General features: G+C 43.3%; 1 protein-coding gene across 12 annotated transcripts in view; it reads left to right on the top strand.

The window, feature by feature from the left end:
- Positions 1-16,674, top strand: part of APBB2 (amyloid beta precursor protein binding family B member 2) — a 556,523-nt gene extending 539,849 nt beyond the window's left edge. For all 12 annotated transcript variants that reach the window (XM_075346992.1, XM_075346989.1, XM_075346988.1 and 9 more), the window contains 2 exons: positions 7,652-7,828; positions 9,935-16,674. In XM_075346992.1, the coding sequence (XP_075203107.1) occupies positions 7,652-7,828; positions 9,935-10,102 (345 nt within the window). In that variant the 3' untranslated portion in view covers positions 10,103-16,674. The remainder of the gene's footprint in view (positions 1-7,651; positions 7,829-9,934) is intronic.
- Positions 16,675-20,132: the final 3,458 nt, after the last annotated feature.

The raw sequence follows: 20,132 nt of genomic DNA, 5'->3' as shown, positions 1-20,132 counted from the left end.
TCGTTAGCGGTCGCTCGTAGGTGTCACACGCAACGATGTCGCTAACGAGGCCGGATGTGCGTAACGAATTCCGTGACCCCAGCGATATCTCGTTAGCGATGTCGTTGCGTGTAAAGCGGCCTTTACTCTTTTGCTTGTGCCTGATTTCAAGGTCACATTTGCCAGTTAGCAGCATGCACAATGACATTTGGATGAATGCGGAAAAATAATAAAATAAATGGCACTGCAGCCATCGAAGCACAACAAAATATGCTCATATTTCAGTGTAAGTTTATATAATTTACAGAACAGATGTTTGATTTAATCACTTTATTGGGTAATTAAGTACATGCAAGAATTTGTGTTTTTAACACTTCCGTGGTACAAGCCCAGATTAAAGCAGGTGTATTGCTAAATCCAGATTTGCTTTTACCTGTAAATCTGTGCAGGTAAAATCTCCAGAAAATATTATTTGCTCACAGTAGCGTATGAAAAATGAGAACATTTTTCCTCAGCAGTTATTATTCTACAATCATTTACCAGACTATTATATGCTACAAAATGGTAAAGTATCCGTAAAAATGGGGTGCCATTAGGATAGTCCAAGTGCCGTCCATTTTTTTTCTTGCACCCATAGACCTGCATTGGCGGGTCTTTGCCATTTTACATGACCATACGCCGCCTGCTGCAATTTTTTTTTTTCTCCAGCAGAGTACAGGTTAAAAAAAATAGCAGATCTGCCCTACCTCATTGAATAACATTGGTCTAAGCGCAATCTAATTTTTTTCTCATATTGCACTTTTATGCACTAGTGTGAGCGTACCCATGTTTCGTTTTAAGTGAGTTTTCAACAGTGCATATTTTTGCTGCATCAAAAACGCAGTGTCTTATCGTTCCAGTACAGTGGATGGATTAATAGAAATCTCATGCCCACTGTGCTTCTTTTTTTCTGCAGCGTAAACTGACCTGTAGCGTGGCTTTCCAAGCTGCAGCATGGCAATTTATGCTTGCGAAGACTGGGAGAACACAAAGAAAGTCCGTTGTGCAAGAACCCTGATTGTGGGCACGGGAGTGGCATTCTCCTGTGGAAAACACTTGCGTCTCAGCAAGAGAAGACAGCGTCCAAAATACAGTGTGCCCAGATGGTGGGCACATACCCTAATATATAAGGGGATCTCCAGACTCAAGCCTTAAGGGGGTCTTTACACGCAGCGACATCGCTAGTGATGTCGCTCGTGAAAGCACCCGTACCCGTCGTTTGTGCATCACGGGCAAATCGCTGCCCGTGGCATACAAAATCACTAATACCCGTCACACGTACTTAGCTTCCTAGTGACGCCACTGTAGCCGGCGAACAGCCTCTTTTCTAAGGGGGCGATTCGTGCGGCGTCACAGCGACGTCACACGGCAGGCAACCAATAGAAGCGGAGGGGCGGAGAGCAGCCGCATGAAAGTCACGCCCACCTCGTTGCTGGAGGACGTAGGTACGGTGTTGTTTGTCGTTCCCGGGGTGTCACACGTAGCGATGTGTGCTGCCTCAGGAACGACGAACAACCTGCGTCCAGTGTCGCGGGCAGGGAGGAGGGTGTCAACGCCGCGCTCTCCCACTGCTCGGGTCCAGCCGCCGCTGCTCTGCGGCTACTGCTGCTGCTCGGTGGCTCGAGCGATGGGCTGGATCCCGGGGACTCGAGCGGCGCTCCTCGCCCGTGAGTGAAAGGGGTTGATTTGTTGGTGGGGGATTTGATTAATGTCCGTGACGCCACCCACGGTTGTGGTGATTGTGTGGACACCACCGCTGCTCTGTCTGGGGATCCCGGGAGTGGTGGTATGGAGCAGCTAGATGTTGGTTTGCCCCTCCGTGGGTAGGGGTTTTGGTAGTCCCGGGGCCCAATGATGGGGAGGTCAGGATGGTGGACAGGCGGGTTATGGGGCCTGTGGAGGTGCAGGGACGCAGGGGCAGCGCTGTGCCGCACGGCACGGAGGTACTCACTCAGCCCAAGGATGATGACACAGTTCACGGTAAACAAACGGCTGGTTGGACGGGTCCCACGGACGGCCACCGTGCTGATGTTCCCTGCAGTTAGCGGTGACGGTCACTTCCCTGCACCTAAGTACGGTTCTTTGGTAACGATGGATTCCCACCGGTAACCCGCTCCCCAGCTTGGATATGAGCCGGAGGAGCCCCTCTCTTGCCCGCAGGCGCTGGCCCTGGGAAACTGGTGCATTGGCGGTGGCGGTGTCTCCCCTTCACGGTTGGACTGTTGCCTTCAATTGGGACTTTGCTGCTGGGAGCCCCGGGGGTCCCCTTCACTGACGGATTTGGCAAATTACCTAGCCTTGCCGGGATCCTAAAGGCCCCTGCTAATGGTGCTGGCTTCTCTTTGTATACCTCTCCGGTACCGCCGGGCCACCACCCGTCCACGGTCCTTTCGGCAACCTCCGATCAGCCTCTCCTGCAGACGGTCACCGCCGTCTGCCAACCTTGCTGTCTCAGTCCGGGGCACACACCCGGACCAACTTCAGGCTCAGTTGCTGTCACTTTCCTTCTCTCAAACTCAACTCTCCACTGTTTACTCATTCACTTCCCTAGCTTGACTCTCACTCTAGCCCTGCCTGAGCTAAACTTCGCTTGGTTTTCCCGCCTCCAGGACTGTGAACTTCTCGGTGGGTGGTGCCAACCGCCTGGCCCACCCCCTGGTGTGAACATCAGCCCCTGGAGGAGGGCAACAAGGATTTGTGTTCTGACCTTGGTGTTCCTGCAGGGAATGTGGGGTGTGTGTGGTGTTGTGACCTGTGACCCCTGCCTTGCCCAGGGCGTCACACCAGCACCAGCAACGATATTTGGTAAATGGATGACGTGTCAACAATCAACGAATTGGTGAGTATTTTGCATCATTAGCGGCCGCTCGTACGTGTCACACGCAATAACGTCGCTAACGAGGGCGGATGTGCGTCACGAATTCCGTGACCCCAATGACATCTCGTTAGCGATATCGTTGTGTGTAACGGGGCTTTAGCAGATGATGTTGGGGAAGATAAGAATCCGGCATGTCCAATTTCAGACTGCCGGATCCCTTTTTCTTGGCAGTATAGGCCACCGGTAGGAATGTGAGGCAGTGGCTCTCTCATACAGGGCGCAGGAACGCTCAGCAGAGTGACCACTCCTGTGCATGGAGGAGCCGGGACAGATATTGTTAGCCAAATAATCTTTCTGATGACGACTATCTCTTTTGTACGGAGGCCCCTGCTTGGACCCCATACATGTCTATTTGTGCCGAATTATATCTTTGTGCTATTCACTGGATATATACTATTTACTGTGTTCCAATTTTTTCTGCCAAGTTTTCATTTGGCCTAAATAATAAAATTCCATAGTGTAGACATCAGCAAAAATATATGTCAGGCTCATAGAGCATCAACACTCCAGAAGATTAATCATGTGGCGGAAGCAGATGGCGAACAATAGGGCACGTTTATGCACGGGAGGAATATAAGATGCTATTTTCCTGCTCCATGTCACCGGCTTTATGTGGAGAAATTCCTCAGATTTGGGAGATGCTGCTTCTGGGATGGTTCCTACAATCCGCACAGAAGCTAAAATCCTATATTGCCATGTATAATTCAGTATATGTCTCCGTATTGTTATTACTTTCACATCCACAGAGCACTTTTGTCCCATTTGTCCACAGGCGTTATCATGCTCGTGCTATTGCTTTGCTCATTCCATGTATCAGCATCCATTTAATATACAGACAGTTTATGCATCGGCTCACACTAGTCTGTATCCCTAAATAGATTGCTTGGTTCACCTATCCACTGTACAAAGGCAGCGAAATCAAAAGCCCCCGAGGCCAGTACACTCCACAAGAAGGATAGAGGGAATACCAGAATAGCAATAAACTGGAAATGCTGCTGTCAGACCCCGTGAATCCATCCCTCGGTGCTGCAGTAACAAGCTATTGTTTGTAGGGTCCTATGTGATTGCGGCGTCTAGATGGAGCACAGGTCCCATGGACTAATGCTAGTGGAAAGTTCTTTGATTAGACCATTCACTGTTGTTATGCAAACCTGGAGAACAGACGTAAGTGCATGGCCAGGGGTGTCAGTGAGGGAAAACTGTATTTGGGATTGTCCTTTGTATCAAAGATGCTTCATAATATCTATATCGGTAGTTTTTGGGGGTTTTCTGTGCCTGGAATATTAATAGCCAGTTGTGATGATAAGCCATCAGTAGTTAACTGGTTGTGGTCCACCTTATTGTGACCTCTGCTGATCAGCAGAAGGAAGGGCAGTCAATCCAGCGCCCCATGCCCGTCCTTCTTACACAGCCTGAACACCATACATAGGGTTACAGCTGCACGTGGTACTGCAGTTCTTCTGACCCATTCAATGGTACTGAATTATTTCTAAGCAAGCAACATGACCCCTTCATTCTGCCAAGCAGTTGCCTCACTCTAATCAGTATTCATGGCAAATCCTAATTATAGACCATGTCACAAAAAAAACCCCAAAAACATTTAAGAGGTATAACAACAAGGTTTCCTTTACCGTGGGCAAATAATTTGTTTGGATTCCTCAAATACATGAGAAAGAAAAGTGCTTTCATCTGTTTCATCATACATGGAGCGTTGTCATCTGCTGAAAAGTCCCTTGATTACAAGGGGTAGTAATGGTAAAACCAATGGCAACAGTAAAGCTATGAGATAGATATGAGTAAGGATCCTGTGCGATCCGAAATGCGTCATCTGCTCTGATTTTAATATTTGTTCTATGGCATTTTACCCAAGATCTTGAAATAAAGGTTTTTTATTTTATTTTTTTGTGGGATTGCTGGACTTTTTCTCCTTAAAGCTTGCCAAATCCATTATATGTCTATCTATCTATCTCTATCTATCTCTCTCTCTCTCTCAATTTTTTATTTTTTTTCATTGAAGACAAATTAAATGAAGATAATAATACCAAAGAATTTGTGATTGCAATCATTTTCAAGAAGAAACTGAGTATTATCTGACAGAATTGCAAGGGTGCCAATACTTTTGGCCAGCACTGTATATTATATTATATTATATATATATATGGCCGAGTGTTCTTGTATTTTCCATGGGGAGAGGGGTATAACCCACCACCAAACACTTCTAGTGGTAGATCATCTCCTGGAGAACACAAGGACTGGACATGATGAAATACAATATGCCCATTCCTTTTTTCGAATGATATCTGCCATTGGGGTGTACTCCCATGCAAGTAAGATGGTTGGCCATTCCCGCTGACATGGGTTGGTTCGCTATATACAGCATATATATACAGTGCTGGCCAAAAGTATTGGCACCCCTGCAATTCTGTCAGATAATACTCAGTTTCTTCTTGAAAATGATTGCAATCACAAATTCTTTGGTATTATTATCTTCATTTAATTTGTCTTCAATGAAAAAAAAAAAAATTGTCATAAAGCCAAATTGGATTTAATTCCACACCAAACATAAAAAAGGGGGTGGACAAAAGTATTGGCACTGTTTGAAAAATCATGTGATGCTTCTCTAATTTGTGTAATTAACAGCACCTGTAACTTACCTGTGGCACCTAACAGGTGTTGGTAATAACTAAATCACACTTGCAGCCAGTTGACATGGATTAAAGTTGACTCAACCTCTGTCCTGTGTCCTTGTGTGTACCACATTGAGCATGGAGAAAAGAAAGAAGACCAAAGAACTGTCTGAGGACTTGAGAATCCAAATTGTGAGGAAGCATGGGCAATCTCAAGGCTACAATTCCATATCCAAAGACCTGAAAGTTCCTGTGTCTACGGTGCGCAGTGTCATCAAGAAGTGTAAAGCCCATGGCACTGTGGCTAACCTCCCTAGATGTGGAAGGAAAAGAAAAATTGACAAGAGATTTCAACGCAAGATTGTGCGGATGGTGGATAAAGAACCTCGACTAACATCCAAACAAGTTCAAGCTGCCCTGCAGTCCGAGGGTACAACAGTGTCAACCCGTACTTTCCGTCGACGTCTGAATGAAAAGGGACTGTGTGGTAGGATACCAAAAAGCCAGGCTGGAGTTTGCCAAAACTTACCTAAGAAAGCCTAAAACGTTTTGGAAGAATGTTCTCTGGTCAGATGAGACAAAAGTAGAGCTTTTTGGGAAAATCCATTAACATAGAGTTTACAGGAAAAAAAAAGAGGCATTCAAAGAGAAGAACACGGTCCCTACAGTCAAACATGGCGGCGGTTCCCTGATGTTTTGGGGTTGCTTTGCTGCCTCTGGCACTGGACTGCTTGACCGTGTGCATGGCATTATGAAGTCTGAAGACTACCAACAAATTTTGCAGCATAATGTAGGGCCCAGTGTGAGAAAGCTGGGTCTTCCTCAGAGGTCATGGGTCTTTCAGCAGGACAATGACCCAAAACACACTTCAAAAAGCACTAGAAAATGGTTTGAGAGAAAGCACTGGAGACTACTAAAGTGGCCAGCAATGAGTCCAGACCTGAACCCCATAGAACACCTATGGAGAGATCTCAAAATGGCAGTTTGGAGAAGGCACCCTTCATATCTCAGGGACCTGGAGCAGTTTGCCAAAGAAGAATGGTCTAAAATTCCAGCAGAGCATTGTAAGAAACTCATTGATTGTTACCAGAAGCGGTTGTTCGCAGTTACTTTGTCTAAAGTTTGTGCAACCAAGTATTAGGCTAAGGGTGCCAATTCTTTTGTCTGGCACATTTTTGGAGTTTTGTGTGAAATGATCAATGATTTGATTTTTGTTTCATTCTCTTTTGTGTTTTTTCATTGCAAGCAAAATAAATGCAGATAATAATAACAAAGAATTTGTGATTGCAATCATTTTCAAGAATAACCTGAGTATTATCTGACAGAATTGCAGGGGTGCCAATACTTTTGGCCAGCACTGTATATATATGCTGTATATAGCGAACCAACCCATGTCAGCGGGAATGGCCAACCATCTTACTTGCATTGGAGTACACCCCAATGGCAGATATCATTCGAAAAAAGTAATGGGCATATTGTATTTCATCATGTCCAGTCCTTGTGTTCTCCAGGAGATGATCTACCACTAGAAGTGTTTGGTGGTGGGTTATACCCCTCTCCCCATGGAAAACACAAGAACACTCGGCCACCCCAGACATGAATCCATATGGGGCTGGAGACGTAATGTCCGAGAAGTAAAGCTGCCAGCAGAATGAATGCTTGGTTGACCATTTTTGAAGTTGTTTAGACAATTTTACAAAAAATCTTTTTTTTGTCTACCAACAATTTGCACTTATGGAAATACATGAATGCGTCAGTCGTACATCATAACATTTCTCTAGTGAAGTAAGATGACGTAAATCAAAGTTTACTAAAGTCTTGGGGCAAACCCTTTTCTGAGTTACCCACCTGTCATTTCTTATAAGAAAATGATAAAACAAATAGCTTAATGAGATACCCAGATGATAGTGCTGTATTATAGACAATGTATTATTTTGTAAGTTGTTTCCATATAATACAACTTTATACATTTCCAAAGTAAAAGAGCTGTAAATTGCATCATTATGGTGTCTAATAGGGGAGACAGCCACGATGGTGTTTATGGGGTAAAGTCTGTTTGATGCTATTAATGATACAATAATATGCACTGAGAAGTAACTAAGAAATGTGATCTGTTCCTTCTCGGCAGGATGAAGAGGTCTTATTAGAATGTCGGGTGCGTTTCCTATCATTCATGGGTGTCGGCAAAGATATCCACACATTTGCTTTCATTATGGACACAGGCAATCAGCATTTTGAGACTCATGTCTTCTGGTGTGAACCCAATGCAGGAAGCGTTTCTGAAGCTGTCCAAGCTGCGTGCATGGTAAGGAAACTTTCCAATAAATGTCATGTGTGTGATGGAAATTGGATGATCCAATTTACTTAATTGGTACCAAGCTGCAATACCTAGCATAGACACTACATAAAGCATGGCCTGTGCACTACGACCAGTGTAAAACCGGCCAAGTACATTAGATTGTTCGTCCGACCGCTAGTTCTTCCATCTCCCCATACATAGAGAGGCTCGGCTTGACCAAATGGTCCTTTGTTCTGTATGAGAGAGCCATCACCAGACTTATTTCCATGTCAAACAGAAGGATCAACGATTAAAATTCAATAAGATTGTATGCAATAGCTGTACAAAATGACATGAAACCGCACATCCAAAAATCATACTTTGATCTAATGCGGCTAGGCAAAAAGTTAAGTAAGTTTTATTGTATTGTATCCTTTGGGTGATGTCAGAGAATTGTGAATCGCCCTCCACAAACACAAAATGGTCGGCTGATCCCGCCAAAATCATGTAAGAACTGAATAGGCTACAGCTCTGGACTAAGCACTGTGACCCCATTAAACATCTGATTGGCAATTCCAGTAAGAAAACTAACAAAAGTAAAAAAAAAAACCAACAAAAATGTGAAGTATGAAAAATAATCAAAACATATAAAGTTTGAATAACTACCTTTTCCCCCATTAATAGTAATGAAAAAATATACTTGTGCGTTATCGCTGCATCTGTGAAAGTATGATTCATCAAAAAATAATCTTAAAGGGGATGTCCGTGATTTTTTTTTTTTTTATTATAGGCCTAAAAGCTAACAAGCAGGTAGTTGCTAACTACTTGCCTGTTTTTCCTGGTGCATATTTCTGTTGGCTCAGGGAGGTCACACACAGAGCAGCAGTTTCTCTTCCGCTCTGTTCTGTTGATGGGGCATGACTGCCAATGCCATGCTGATAAGGAACTGGGCGTTGGCTGTCAGACTGTAGAGAGCTGGCTGTCAGACTGTAGAGAGCTAGCTGTCAGACTGTAGAGAGCTGGCTGTCAGACTGTAGAGAGCTGGCTGTCAGACTGTAGCGAGCCAAACTGCAGAGAGCTGGCTGTCAGATTGTGGAGAGCTGGCTGTCAAACTGTAGAGAGCTGGCTGTCAAACTGTAGAGAGCTGGCTGTCAAACTGTAGAGAGCTGGCTGTCAGATTGTGGAGAGCTGGCTGTCAAATTGTAGAGAGCTGGCTGTCAAACTGTAGAGAGCTGGCTGTCAAACTGTAGAGAGCTGGCTGTCAAACTGTAGAGAGCTGGCTGTCAAACTGTGGAGAGCTGGCTGTCAGACTGTAGAGAGCTGGCTGTCAAACTGCAGAGAGCTGGCTGTCAAACTGCAGAGAGCTGGCTGTCAGACTGTAGAGAGCTGGCTGTCAGACTGTAGAGAGCTGGCTGTCAGACTGTAGAGAGCTGGCTGTCAAACTGTAGAGAGCTGGCTGTCAGACTGTAGAGAGCTGGCTGTCAAACTGTAGAGAGCTGGCTGTCAGGCTGTAGAGAGCTGGCTATCAAACAGCATGACATTGGCAGTCATGCCCAATCAACAGAACAACCTGGAAGAGGAAAAACTGCTCTGTTGACGAGAAGCAGCACAATTGCCAGCAAGATCTGTCAGTGACTGCCCTGAGCTTGCCCCAGGCAGAACATGCAAGTAGTTTGCAACTTACCTACCTCCTAGTTTTTAGGCCCCATAGTAAGAAAATAAAATAGTCATGAATAAACCTGTTAATTAACCTAATGGGAAACACCATAGAGCGAAAAATAAAAGCAGAAAGATGGACTCCAAAACATTACTGTGGAATTATGAGGGGGGTTTGGGATTTTGCTGCAGTTTTTACCTATTTTCCAGTTATTGCACGGTAGTGTCATTAAAAACAAGAACTCGTTCCACAAAACAACAAGTCCTCATATGGCTTTGTCGAAGAAAAAAAAAATCCAAAATTTATGGATCTTGGAAGAAAGGGAGAAAGAAAAACAAAAATCCCAAAAAACGGAAAATTACTAGTTCAGGAAGGGGTTCAATATTTCGATAGATGTGTGTCGTATTGTGTAAGATTGTATGGGGAATATTGGTTGTCTTTCTTTACTAACATAAGGACCCCTGTGTTTCTTCTAGTTGCGGTATCAGAAGTGCCTGGTCGCCAGGCCTCCTTCCCAAAAGCCACAGCCACCGCCACCTCCTCCGGACTCTGTGACAAGGAGAGTCACGACCAGTGTAAAACGTGGCGTTTTATCCCTGATTGACACTTTGAAACAGAAACGCCCCGTGGCCGACATGCCATAGCTTCACCATGAATAAAGAACACTTGACTCTTATGTGTCTACTGGAGTAAAAGTAGCTGTGTATCGGAGTGTGCCGCGGCGCAGCCTTCCATTAAGCTGCTGCTTTTCTCCTCAGAGAATCTCCCTTAATCTGATGTTTGACAAGCATGTTCTCGTTCTGACACCATGGCGTACTGCAAAAGAAGCATGAATATAAATATATATCTACTCATACTTTTTATTTTTCTCTCTCCTATACGTGGTTCTTCTTACATTCATTGGATGGTCTGTTTCCGATTTGTAAATATGAGAAACATTTCATGACAAGGTGACATTTTCTGCACTCTCTAACAAATGCCATGGAGTCCATTGTTGTTAAGGATTACTAAGCATCCCATAGCTCACTGACTCATCCCTTCATTGTGGAAAGCCACCATCACAATCATTCTTGTGATCTGCACCCACAAAAGACGCTGCCATCCTGTGACTGTGACGGCACACGTGTCGGTGGAGCAGATTCCTGGGGTCTCTATTACCGGCGCTGCCAGCACTTAATCATTAATTGCACAAACACATCATGTCGTGAACTGATGGAGTCTGGTAGACGGGCTTCCCTGGGGTGGTCAGATAATTACGTACAGGATTTGGATGGCTTGTTAGTACATTTCATTCCACACCACCTCCTGCCTAACTCCATTATAGAGACTATCTCTTCTAATATTAGCGGGCAGCTCTCCGGTGTACCAGGCCGCACCAGTCCGCACCAGTGCTATAGGCTCGGGTCACATAGCACACTGATTATATAGCCTGGCAGCGTTATAGTCAATCACAACCTTATCTAGTCCTCATGCATTATTATTTGCTCTGTATATATCACTCATATTCCTATGTGCTAAACCATTTTAGGACTTTATATCCTTAGATCTTAGCCAAGGAACCTTAAATAATGCCAAGGAACAAGCAGCCAACAAAAAACGTTGTGTACAGACATAAAGTTGGGATATGTTAAATAATCTCCATCTTTGAACGCTATTATTTTTTCAGCATGTTCTTAATTTATCATCATTACAGTCGGAGCTCCCATTTTTTTTTCCACAGAACTTTAAATGATCTGCACAGTAAGGCTATGTGCCCACGGGAGCTTGTTTGTGCAGATTTTGCCGCGGAAAACCTGCGGATTTATCTTGATTTTCCAGATAAATCCGCAGGTTTTAGCATGTACAGTCACTCCCCATGTTATCCTATGGGACATGGGGAGTGCTGTGTCCAAGCTGCGGAAAGTGCAGCTGCCGAACATGCTGTGGATGTCCGCATCCGCAGGTATAATTGCATATCAATTATTCATGCGGGATGTCCCGGCCCTCCGCTATGGAGATAGAGGCCGGGACGTCCACAGGTAAGCCGCATGAATGTCCGCATGTTTCCCGCAGCTATTCCGCTGTAATCTCGCAGCTAAAAATAGCTGCGGACGCCGGCGGGCAGCTGCGGGAAACATGCGCTCGTACCTGCGGATACGTCCGCAGGTACGAGCGCCCGTGGGCACATAGCCTTAAGCTATACCGTATTTTTTGTTTTATAAGACTCACCGGATTATAAGACGCACCTCAAATTTAGAGGTAAAAAAGGTAAAAAAAAGGGGGGGGGGGCGGTTTTATCCCTTTTATACTCCGGTGGTGTCTCACCGGAGAGGGGCGGCAGTGGTTGTGGAGCAGGGTGTAGGGGCAGTGCTGGTTTAGAGCGATGCTGTGCTGGCTGCAGTGGGGGCTGTGCTGGTTGTAGGAACAGTGCTGGCTGTGTGGAGCTGGGCAGTGTGGTGGGTGTCACAGATGTCTGTCGATGGTGCGGACTTCAAAGAAATGGAGCCCAGAGTCAGCGCCTGTGCAAATTGAGCTCTCAGCCTAATGACAAGCTAACATCTCATCTGCACATGTGCCACTTCCGGGCGCCATTTTCCTTAAGTCTGCTGCTGAGAGATCAATGGGCCGAAGGCGGCGCATGTGCAGATAAGATCTTCAGCCGAGAACTCAATCTGCGCACACGCTGATTCCGGACGCCATTGTTTGAAGACCGAACAGCCGACAGAGCATCTGAGGCACCCGTCGTACCACCCACCTCCACATAGCCCCCACCGCCGCAGCCACCACAGCGCCCATTCTCCACCTCACGGTAAGCTACATTCGCATTATAAGACACAACCCTCATTTTCCTCCCACATTTTTCGGAGGAAAAGTGCATCTTATACTCTGCAAAATTCGGTAAAATTCTGCCACTAGAGGGAGCTTAGGAGCATTCCTCATACTGGTTTATTATTGTGTTTTATGTAAACACAGTATGCAGTAAGCTCCTGAGCTCCCTCTAGTGGAGGATGCAGGAAAACAAATATGCTATTATTAGAAAAGATAAAATATATATATTTTTGGATTTAGCATTGTTTTAAATTGTTTAACATGATCTGTGAGCAGTAAATAGCACCGGTCTTGTACTATATAGACAATTAGCTGATACTTAGTGATGTCCTTCAACAGGCTATTGGAGTTGCACATAATTTCGGTTCTTTCCAAGAAAGAAAAACTCATGTAATCGTACGCACAAATTCATGCAGCTCATTGCCAGGATAACTATATTGCAGACACAGTCAATGATTATATTAGCTATTAATTGTATTTAAAAGAATATTATTAGACATTTGATTTTTTTTCTCCTTATTTGCAGTGTATTGAGTTGCCAGTTCTCAGTTTTTGGCAGTTTTGTAAATAACAAATTGACTAGCCTTCCTGCTCTCAACCTTGGGTTTCTTTATCAGACTCTAAAGGGTGCTTTACACGCTGCGACATCGCTAGCGATTGCTAGCGATGACGCATGCGATTGCACCCGCCCCCGTCATTGTAACGATATGTGGTGATCGCTGCCGTAGCGAACATTATCGCTACAGCAGCGTCACACGAACATATCTGTGCAGCGACGTCACTGTGATAGCCAAATAATCCTTCCCTGAAGGGGGAGGTGCATTCGGCGTCACAGCGACGTCACTGAGCGGCTGGGCAATAGAAGCGGAGGGGCGGAGATGAGTGGGACGTAACATCCCGCCCACCTCCTTCCTTCCTCATTGCTGGTGGACGCAGGTAAGGAGATGTTCGTCGCTCATGCGGTGTCACACATAGCAATGTGTGGTGCCGCAGGAACGACGAACAACATCGTATCAGCAGCAGCAACGATATTCATGAAATGAGTGACGTGTCAACGAGCAACGATTTTTCACATTTTTGTGCTCGTTGATCGTCGCTCATTTGTGTTACATGCTGCGATGTCGGTAACGGCGCCGGATGTGCGTCACTAATCACGTGACCTCAACGATATATCGTTACAGATATCGCAGCGTGTAAAGCCCCCTTTAGTGTTATAACATGTGGAAGGTAGCAAACACTAAAATTAGGAAACTCCTGAATCTTATAAAGTTTCTTTATTTAACGGGAATCCATAACCAGGTTTTTTTACACCTAATCTGAGAGAAGTCTAATGTAGGAGCAGAAAACCTGATTCCAGTGATTTGTCACTTACTGGTGTAGTTTTGATAAAATCAATATTTTATCAGCAGGTAGTTATCACTAGATGACTAGTAAACCTGCTGCCAGGTCGTCCTCTCTGCACGCTATATAACCCTGCCCCCACCACTGATTGGCAGCTTTTTGTGTACACTTTTGTGTATCTGGGCAGAAAGCTGCTAATCAGTGCTGTGGGCGGGGTTATACAGAGCTCAGCATTCAGAGAACTGATCAATGGGCAGCAGATAAAGCAGTTTTTAATCAAAACTGCACTAAGCAGCCCAGTAAGTGACACATCACTAGAATCAGGGTCTCTGTCTCTACATCATGCTGCTCTCAGATAGGGTACCAAAACCTGGTGACAAATTCCCTTTAAAACTTTTTCATAGATAAATTGTATGGATCCTTTTTTTTTTTATACACTTTATGGCTACTGAGTCAGTAATTTTATTATTTTAAGAATTTGTGTTTTCCATACCCTTGTATCGAGGCAGATTTAGTGCTGAGATGCATTGTTTTATCAGCTATTATTTCAGTATCTATAGTCGTGTCCAACATAACATATCCATACTGCACTTGTACAATTCTGCTTAGGTCCTCCTCACTCAGAAGTCAGTATTATTATTTGTCCTGACCACTTCAGCTCGTGTTCAGACTATATCACTGCTGATATCTTCACCACCAGCAGATAGTTTGGCGACCCTGTATAGGAATACTGAAGGAATTGTATCCACGACTTCCAGTTCCCATTAGTCTCCCCTGTGGTTTCGAGCTGCACCACAGTCACATCAAATATGCTGAAAAACATGAATGTTTAGTGTATAGGGGTTTTTTTGCATGATTTTGTGAAGGTCTTTTTTTTATTACCGAAAAGCAATATGTGGCCTTTTATGAAAGAACATCAACTATATCAGAGAATGCGGTGACGAACAGGAGTGTCCACCCGTGACCTTTCTTGAAATGTGGCTGCGGTATAAAATTTGTCATGACACCAATTCCATACAATCTCACAACATCAATAAAGACTCAGAAAAGTGATTATGCCAGAATTGTAAAACGCTTTGAAAGGTGGCAAAATGTTTCGACTTTTGGTGTTTTCACACTGGTTTCACTCAACTCCACCAAAATGGCTATAGCTGGAGTGGGATGAAGACATAATGCCACAACTTGCCTAATTGAAGATGATTTGTGGCATTCCTGATACCAGAAATCTTACTGAAGGCCCTGACGGTAGTAATATTAGTGGGAGGCCGCACGCCACTCATCAGATGCTCCCGATTCATTAAGAACCATGGGCCTCTTATCAGGACCATCTGCTCCAACACGTCCCTCTCATCAACACTGGTGAGGAAATCGCCGGTCTTGGTGATTTGGGACCAATATGTGATGAACTCCTTTGACAGAAAGCATCCAACAGCCTTAGGTTACCATGTAAAGGAGGTATAAGTCATATTTCTTAGAATATGTAGACACAAGTGAAGGAAGGACACACCATAACAGTAACAATGCACCAAATTCTTGTCCAAGGGGCCAGTTTAAGTTGTACATTCTATGAAAATAAGGGTTTTTTTGGAATTTCAGACTGACCCACCACAGTCACAGGATACTATGGGAGATCCAGGCTTTGACACACTAAAGTATCCTAACAGAGATGAGCAATTTGATTTGCGCTGCCCTGGTCTGACTTCAGGTCTGGCATCCTGGGCAGCTCTGGGGCTCACAACACCAAGCCAATCATCGCAATGTGCCTAGTAAGCCCCAGATGCACCGAGGATGCAGGGGCGCAGACCTGAAGACCGAATGACACAGAAGACCATTGAATGGAATTTCTCAGCAGGTTTTTGTTACCTAATCTGAGAGCAGCATGGTGTAGACGAGGAGATTCTGAATCCGACAATCTATCACTTAGATTACTGGGTGTAGCCATTCTGCATTTGTAGCTTTAGGCATGTAGCAGAGTGCACAGAGCTGTCCCTGCCCACACCAGGTTCACTACAGAGATTGTACATTCACTGTGGGGTGTGAAACAGAAGAGGGGGCGTGCCGGACACCATGACACGAGCCAGCTAGCCACAGCAATGATAAGGGTACGGCTGCTAAAACAAACATAGAAAGTAAACAAAACATTGGACTGTAACAACACAGGCATGCCTGAACTTTCTGCCTTAACCCTTGCAACATGCTGGCTTAAGCTTATATAGAAAAAACCTGCTTACAGATTCCCTTTAAAGACGGCACCCCTGACCATAACAATGCATATTCAATTGTTCATGGCTATGTCCTAACAGTTGGAAAGAAAACATTCACATTTAGGGTTAACTCTAGCACCAAATACTTACCACCTGGGTCTTTTTTTATGGGGTTATGTTCAATTAACCTATTAGATCGTAATGATAATGTGAGCAATGATAGCTATCAAATGTGCAAAAAATAACTACAAGAAAAAAATAACCACTCCACACCTAGAGCTTATTAAAATTACAACAAAAAATGCCAAAAAGCAACATAAATATTGCATTAATGTGAATATGGAAAATGTTCTCTATTTTCAGTGGGTTCTAACATAAAATTACTAAAAAGGTTCCATGAAAAAAATGCCTGGGATAAATCCAGTCTCAAAACTGAAACGCCACAACCTTATAAATAATGGAAGCGAGTTGTTATTATCTATAGTCTCCCTACATGTTAACCTTACGCCTCGGTTCTGGAAAGATGGCTACGTTGTACATGACAATGACGCTTATGCCTAGGTATTCCATGACCTCTCTCCTGCAGCCGCACTTCACACATCTGCAGACATACGGTGGACGATGCAGTGATCTATGGGATATTACCGATCCTTTGCAGATATTTTGTTTTAAAAATAGCTTTGCATATTTTAACTTAAAGAATTATTTTGTAAAACGAATTGTAATTAAAAAGTCACTTTTTTTTACGGCCAAAAAGTATGTATGTGGTGTGTATGTATGACGAAATGCCAACGTGTTAGTAAGAGTCCATTTATCTATGCATTCTTTGTATGCAGTGGCTCTATAAACAGCCATGTTCACTATGCCTTGTATGTCGTGAGTTTTATTCACACCTCACAGATATTTTCTTTTGTTATAAATGAACAGCCATCATTGTCTTCTTCTCTGCCGCTTGTGTGTTTTGTTTTGTATATTAAGATTTAACATTAACATTCAAAGAAATGTAACCTAAAAGCTTCAATATTCATTTTACTCACTTATATAGCGCTATTAATTCCTTAGCGCTTTACATTCATCATCACTGTCCCCATTGGGGCTCACAATGTGAATTCCCTATCAAAAAGTCTTTGGAATTTAGGCAGAAACAACTGACTAAATAGTGTAGATAATATGGAATCCCAGAAATTAGAATTAACAAAGTGCGAAAAATTCCTTTTCAAAATGTCTAACTTTATTAGATATAACAAGATTAAACTCGCTCACTGTCCTATCGAGTGCTCAGAAAAAAAAAATAGAAACGTTTTACAGCATAATTCTGGCACACCATAAGTAAAAAGGCAATCTTGATGCAAAAATAAGTTCTTTTATTGGTTGACTCAGTGTAGGAAAATATCAAAATACCAACGTTTCGCCGTAAACCTTTTTCAAGGTATTATCTAAACATAACAAAAGTTATCAAAGAACTCAGTGTTACAATTCCTCCAAGGAAGTACAGACCAAATTAAACAATTTACGAACAAAAAAGAAACAGAATATCAGCATATTTCTTGCATAAGGTAATTTAACATGTGTACAAAAAACTTGTGGAAATATTGATGGGAAAAGTTATAGGAATAATACAAATAGTTCACAAAATAGAGGGAAAAAATAGAATACACAGGTAAGGCTGCTTTCACACTACGTTTTTTTAGCATGCGTCATGAACGTTTTTTTGCTGCAAAAGCGGATCCTGTTTTTGCAAAGAAAAACGCATGCAAACGCATGTGTTATTTTGCAGGATCCTGTCACTTTAAGTTTATGGGCGGGCATTGGAGTCATGTGATTGGGAGTGAGGGGAACTGAACGTGAAAGACTGGGAGCCGACAGCTGTGGAGGCTCGTAACCAAGGTAAACATCGGGTAACTTGCTTGGATACCCGATATTTACATTGGTTACGAGCGTCTGCAGCTGCTAGGAGCAGGGCTGCCTGCTCCCTGCACACGTAACCAAGATGAACATCGGGTAACTAAGACCGCAGTTACCCGATGTTTACCTTGGTTACAAGCGTCCTCCGCTCTCAGGCGGGGGAGAGTGGAGAGAGAGGGAGGGGGAGGGAGGGAGGGGGAGAGAGAGTCTGATCACGTGAGGCTGTTTTCTGGGCATGCTCAGTAGAGCAAGCAGATCCTGTCTATCACATGCCAGCGTTCACATGCGTTTGCGTGCAGTATAGTCAGGATCCAGCAATTTGCAGTATTTGGACGCAGCTCAAAAACGCTACAAGTAGCGTTTTTGAAAAAAGTTAAAAAACTGCAAGTCGCTGGATCCTCACTATAACGCACGCAAACGCAGGTGAACGCATGTTGACGTGAGTCCATTGGAAATGCATTGAAATGAAAACGCATTTGCACTGGATCCGTTTTTGCGTTAAAAAAATGTTCATGACGGATGTTAAAAAAATGTAGTGTGAAAGCAGCCTAAGTCCATTATACCTACGGGGCTGAGTCACGTGGACAACCGTACAACTTCAAGTATAAATGTGAATGGTTATTTCCGCCTCCTTCAGGAGACCTAAAGGGTGATTGAATGAGAAGAAAAAAAAAAGAAAGATATAAAATAAAAGTAAGAAATAAAATCATTTAATTAAACAATCTTCCTCACGAAATCTCAAATTAGATAGGCATTAATAATTCATATAAAATGCAGAGGTTTTCCCCTGTTGTATACAAAAATGAAGGGTAGAGGTTCACAAGCAATCTATAAGGCCCTAATATAGACCCTAATGAAATTACTCTACCTGCCCGTTGAGATTGTCACCCTAGATTTTGCAAGTGGCGCCCCCACTCAAGGTCTGCGATCCCTGCTATTTCCCTAAACTATCCTACACCAAAGCAATACAATAACCAATACACCGTATCTTCCACTCCATCATGAGACACCTATCCTCTTGATGAACCTGGAAAGCAGGAGAAATGTGTCCACCCTGAGTCTGTATTGAGGGGCTTCATTACATTATCTAGGTCCATAGTCATTTAATTTTTTAAGACATTTTTGTGTTCGCACTTTTCTGTATGCTCACATGTTTGTATCAAGGAATGGAGCTGTATAATTGAGGATCAGTGCAACATACTGCTGTGTGTTAATTTCAGGGTTTATATACAGCTCTGGCAAAAATTAAGAGACCACTGCAAAATTGTCAGTTTTTCTGATTTTTCTCTTTATAGGTATATTTTTGAGTAAAATGTAAGTTTTTTTTTATCCTATAAACTACTGACAACATTTCTCCGAACTTTGTGAAGGACGTATGAATCAAGCCACATACAAGGTTATCCTGGAAAAACAGTTGCTTCCTTCTGCTCAGACAATGTTTCTCAACTCAGAGGACTGTTTTTTCAAGCAAGACAATGCACCATGTCATACAGCTAGGTCAATCAATGTGTGGATAAAGGACCACCACATCAAAACCCTGTCATGGCCACCAGCCCAATCTCCAGACCTGAACCTCATTGAAAACCTCTGGAATGTAATCAAGAGGAAGATGGATAGTCACAAGCCATCAAACAAAGAAGAATTGCTTGCGTTTTTGCACCTGGAGTGGCATAAGGTCACCCAAAAGCAGTGTGAAAGACTGGTGGAAAGCATGCCAAGACGCATGAAAGCGGTGATTAAAAATCATGGCTATTCCACAAAATATTGATTTCTGAACTCCTCCTGAGGTAAAACATTATTAGTATTGTTGTTTCTAAATGATTAGGAACTTGTTTTCTTTGCATTATTTGAGGTCTGAAAGCAATGCATTGTTTTGTTTGTTATTTTGACAATTTCTCCTTTTCAGAGAACAAATAAAAAATGTGTTGCTTGGAAATTGGGAGACAAATTGTCAGTATTTTATAGAATAAAAGAACAATTTACATTTTACTCAAATATATACCTGTAAAGAGAAAAATCAGAAAAAACTAACAATTTTGCAGTGGTCTCTTAATTTTTGCCAGAGCTATATGATCCTTTTTTTTTTTTTTTTTTTTTTTTTTACTTTGGCCATCACAAACTGTTGTCAGTGGATTATTAAGTGCAATGTCTTTGGAACTTTTGGTTCTCAATATCTATGCTGCAATCGTATAGCTGTGGTTTTGATTTTTTACACGGTGTATTGTTATTGTATTGCATTGATGTAGGAATAGTTTAGGGAATTAGCAGGGATAGGAGGAAAGCAACACAAACGTTGAGAGAACGAACAAACTCCCTGCGGATGAGGTCATTGGTGGGATTTGGATCCAAGGTTGCATCGGCACAAAGCAACAGTGCTAACCACTGAGAAATCCAGCATGAGAGCCAATATACCCAG

The sequence above is a fragment of the Anomaloglossus baeobatrachus genome, chromosome 1 (genome assembly GCF_048569485.1).
Source record: "Anomaloglossus baeobatrachus isolate aAnoBae1 chromosome 1, aAnoBae1.hap1, whole genome shotgun sequence".
NCBI lineage: Eukaryota > Metazoa > Chordata > Amphibia > Anura > Aromobatidae > Anomaloglossus > Anomaloglossus baeobatrachus.
Note: the sequence above shows the minus strand (reverse complement) of the source record. Positions and strands in the feature narration are given on the sequence as shown.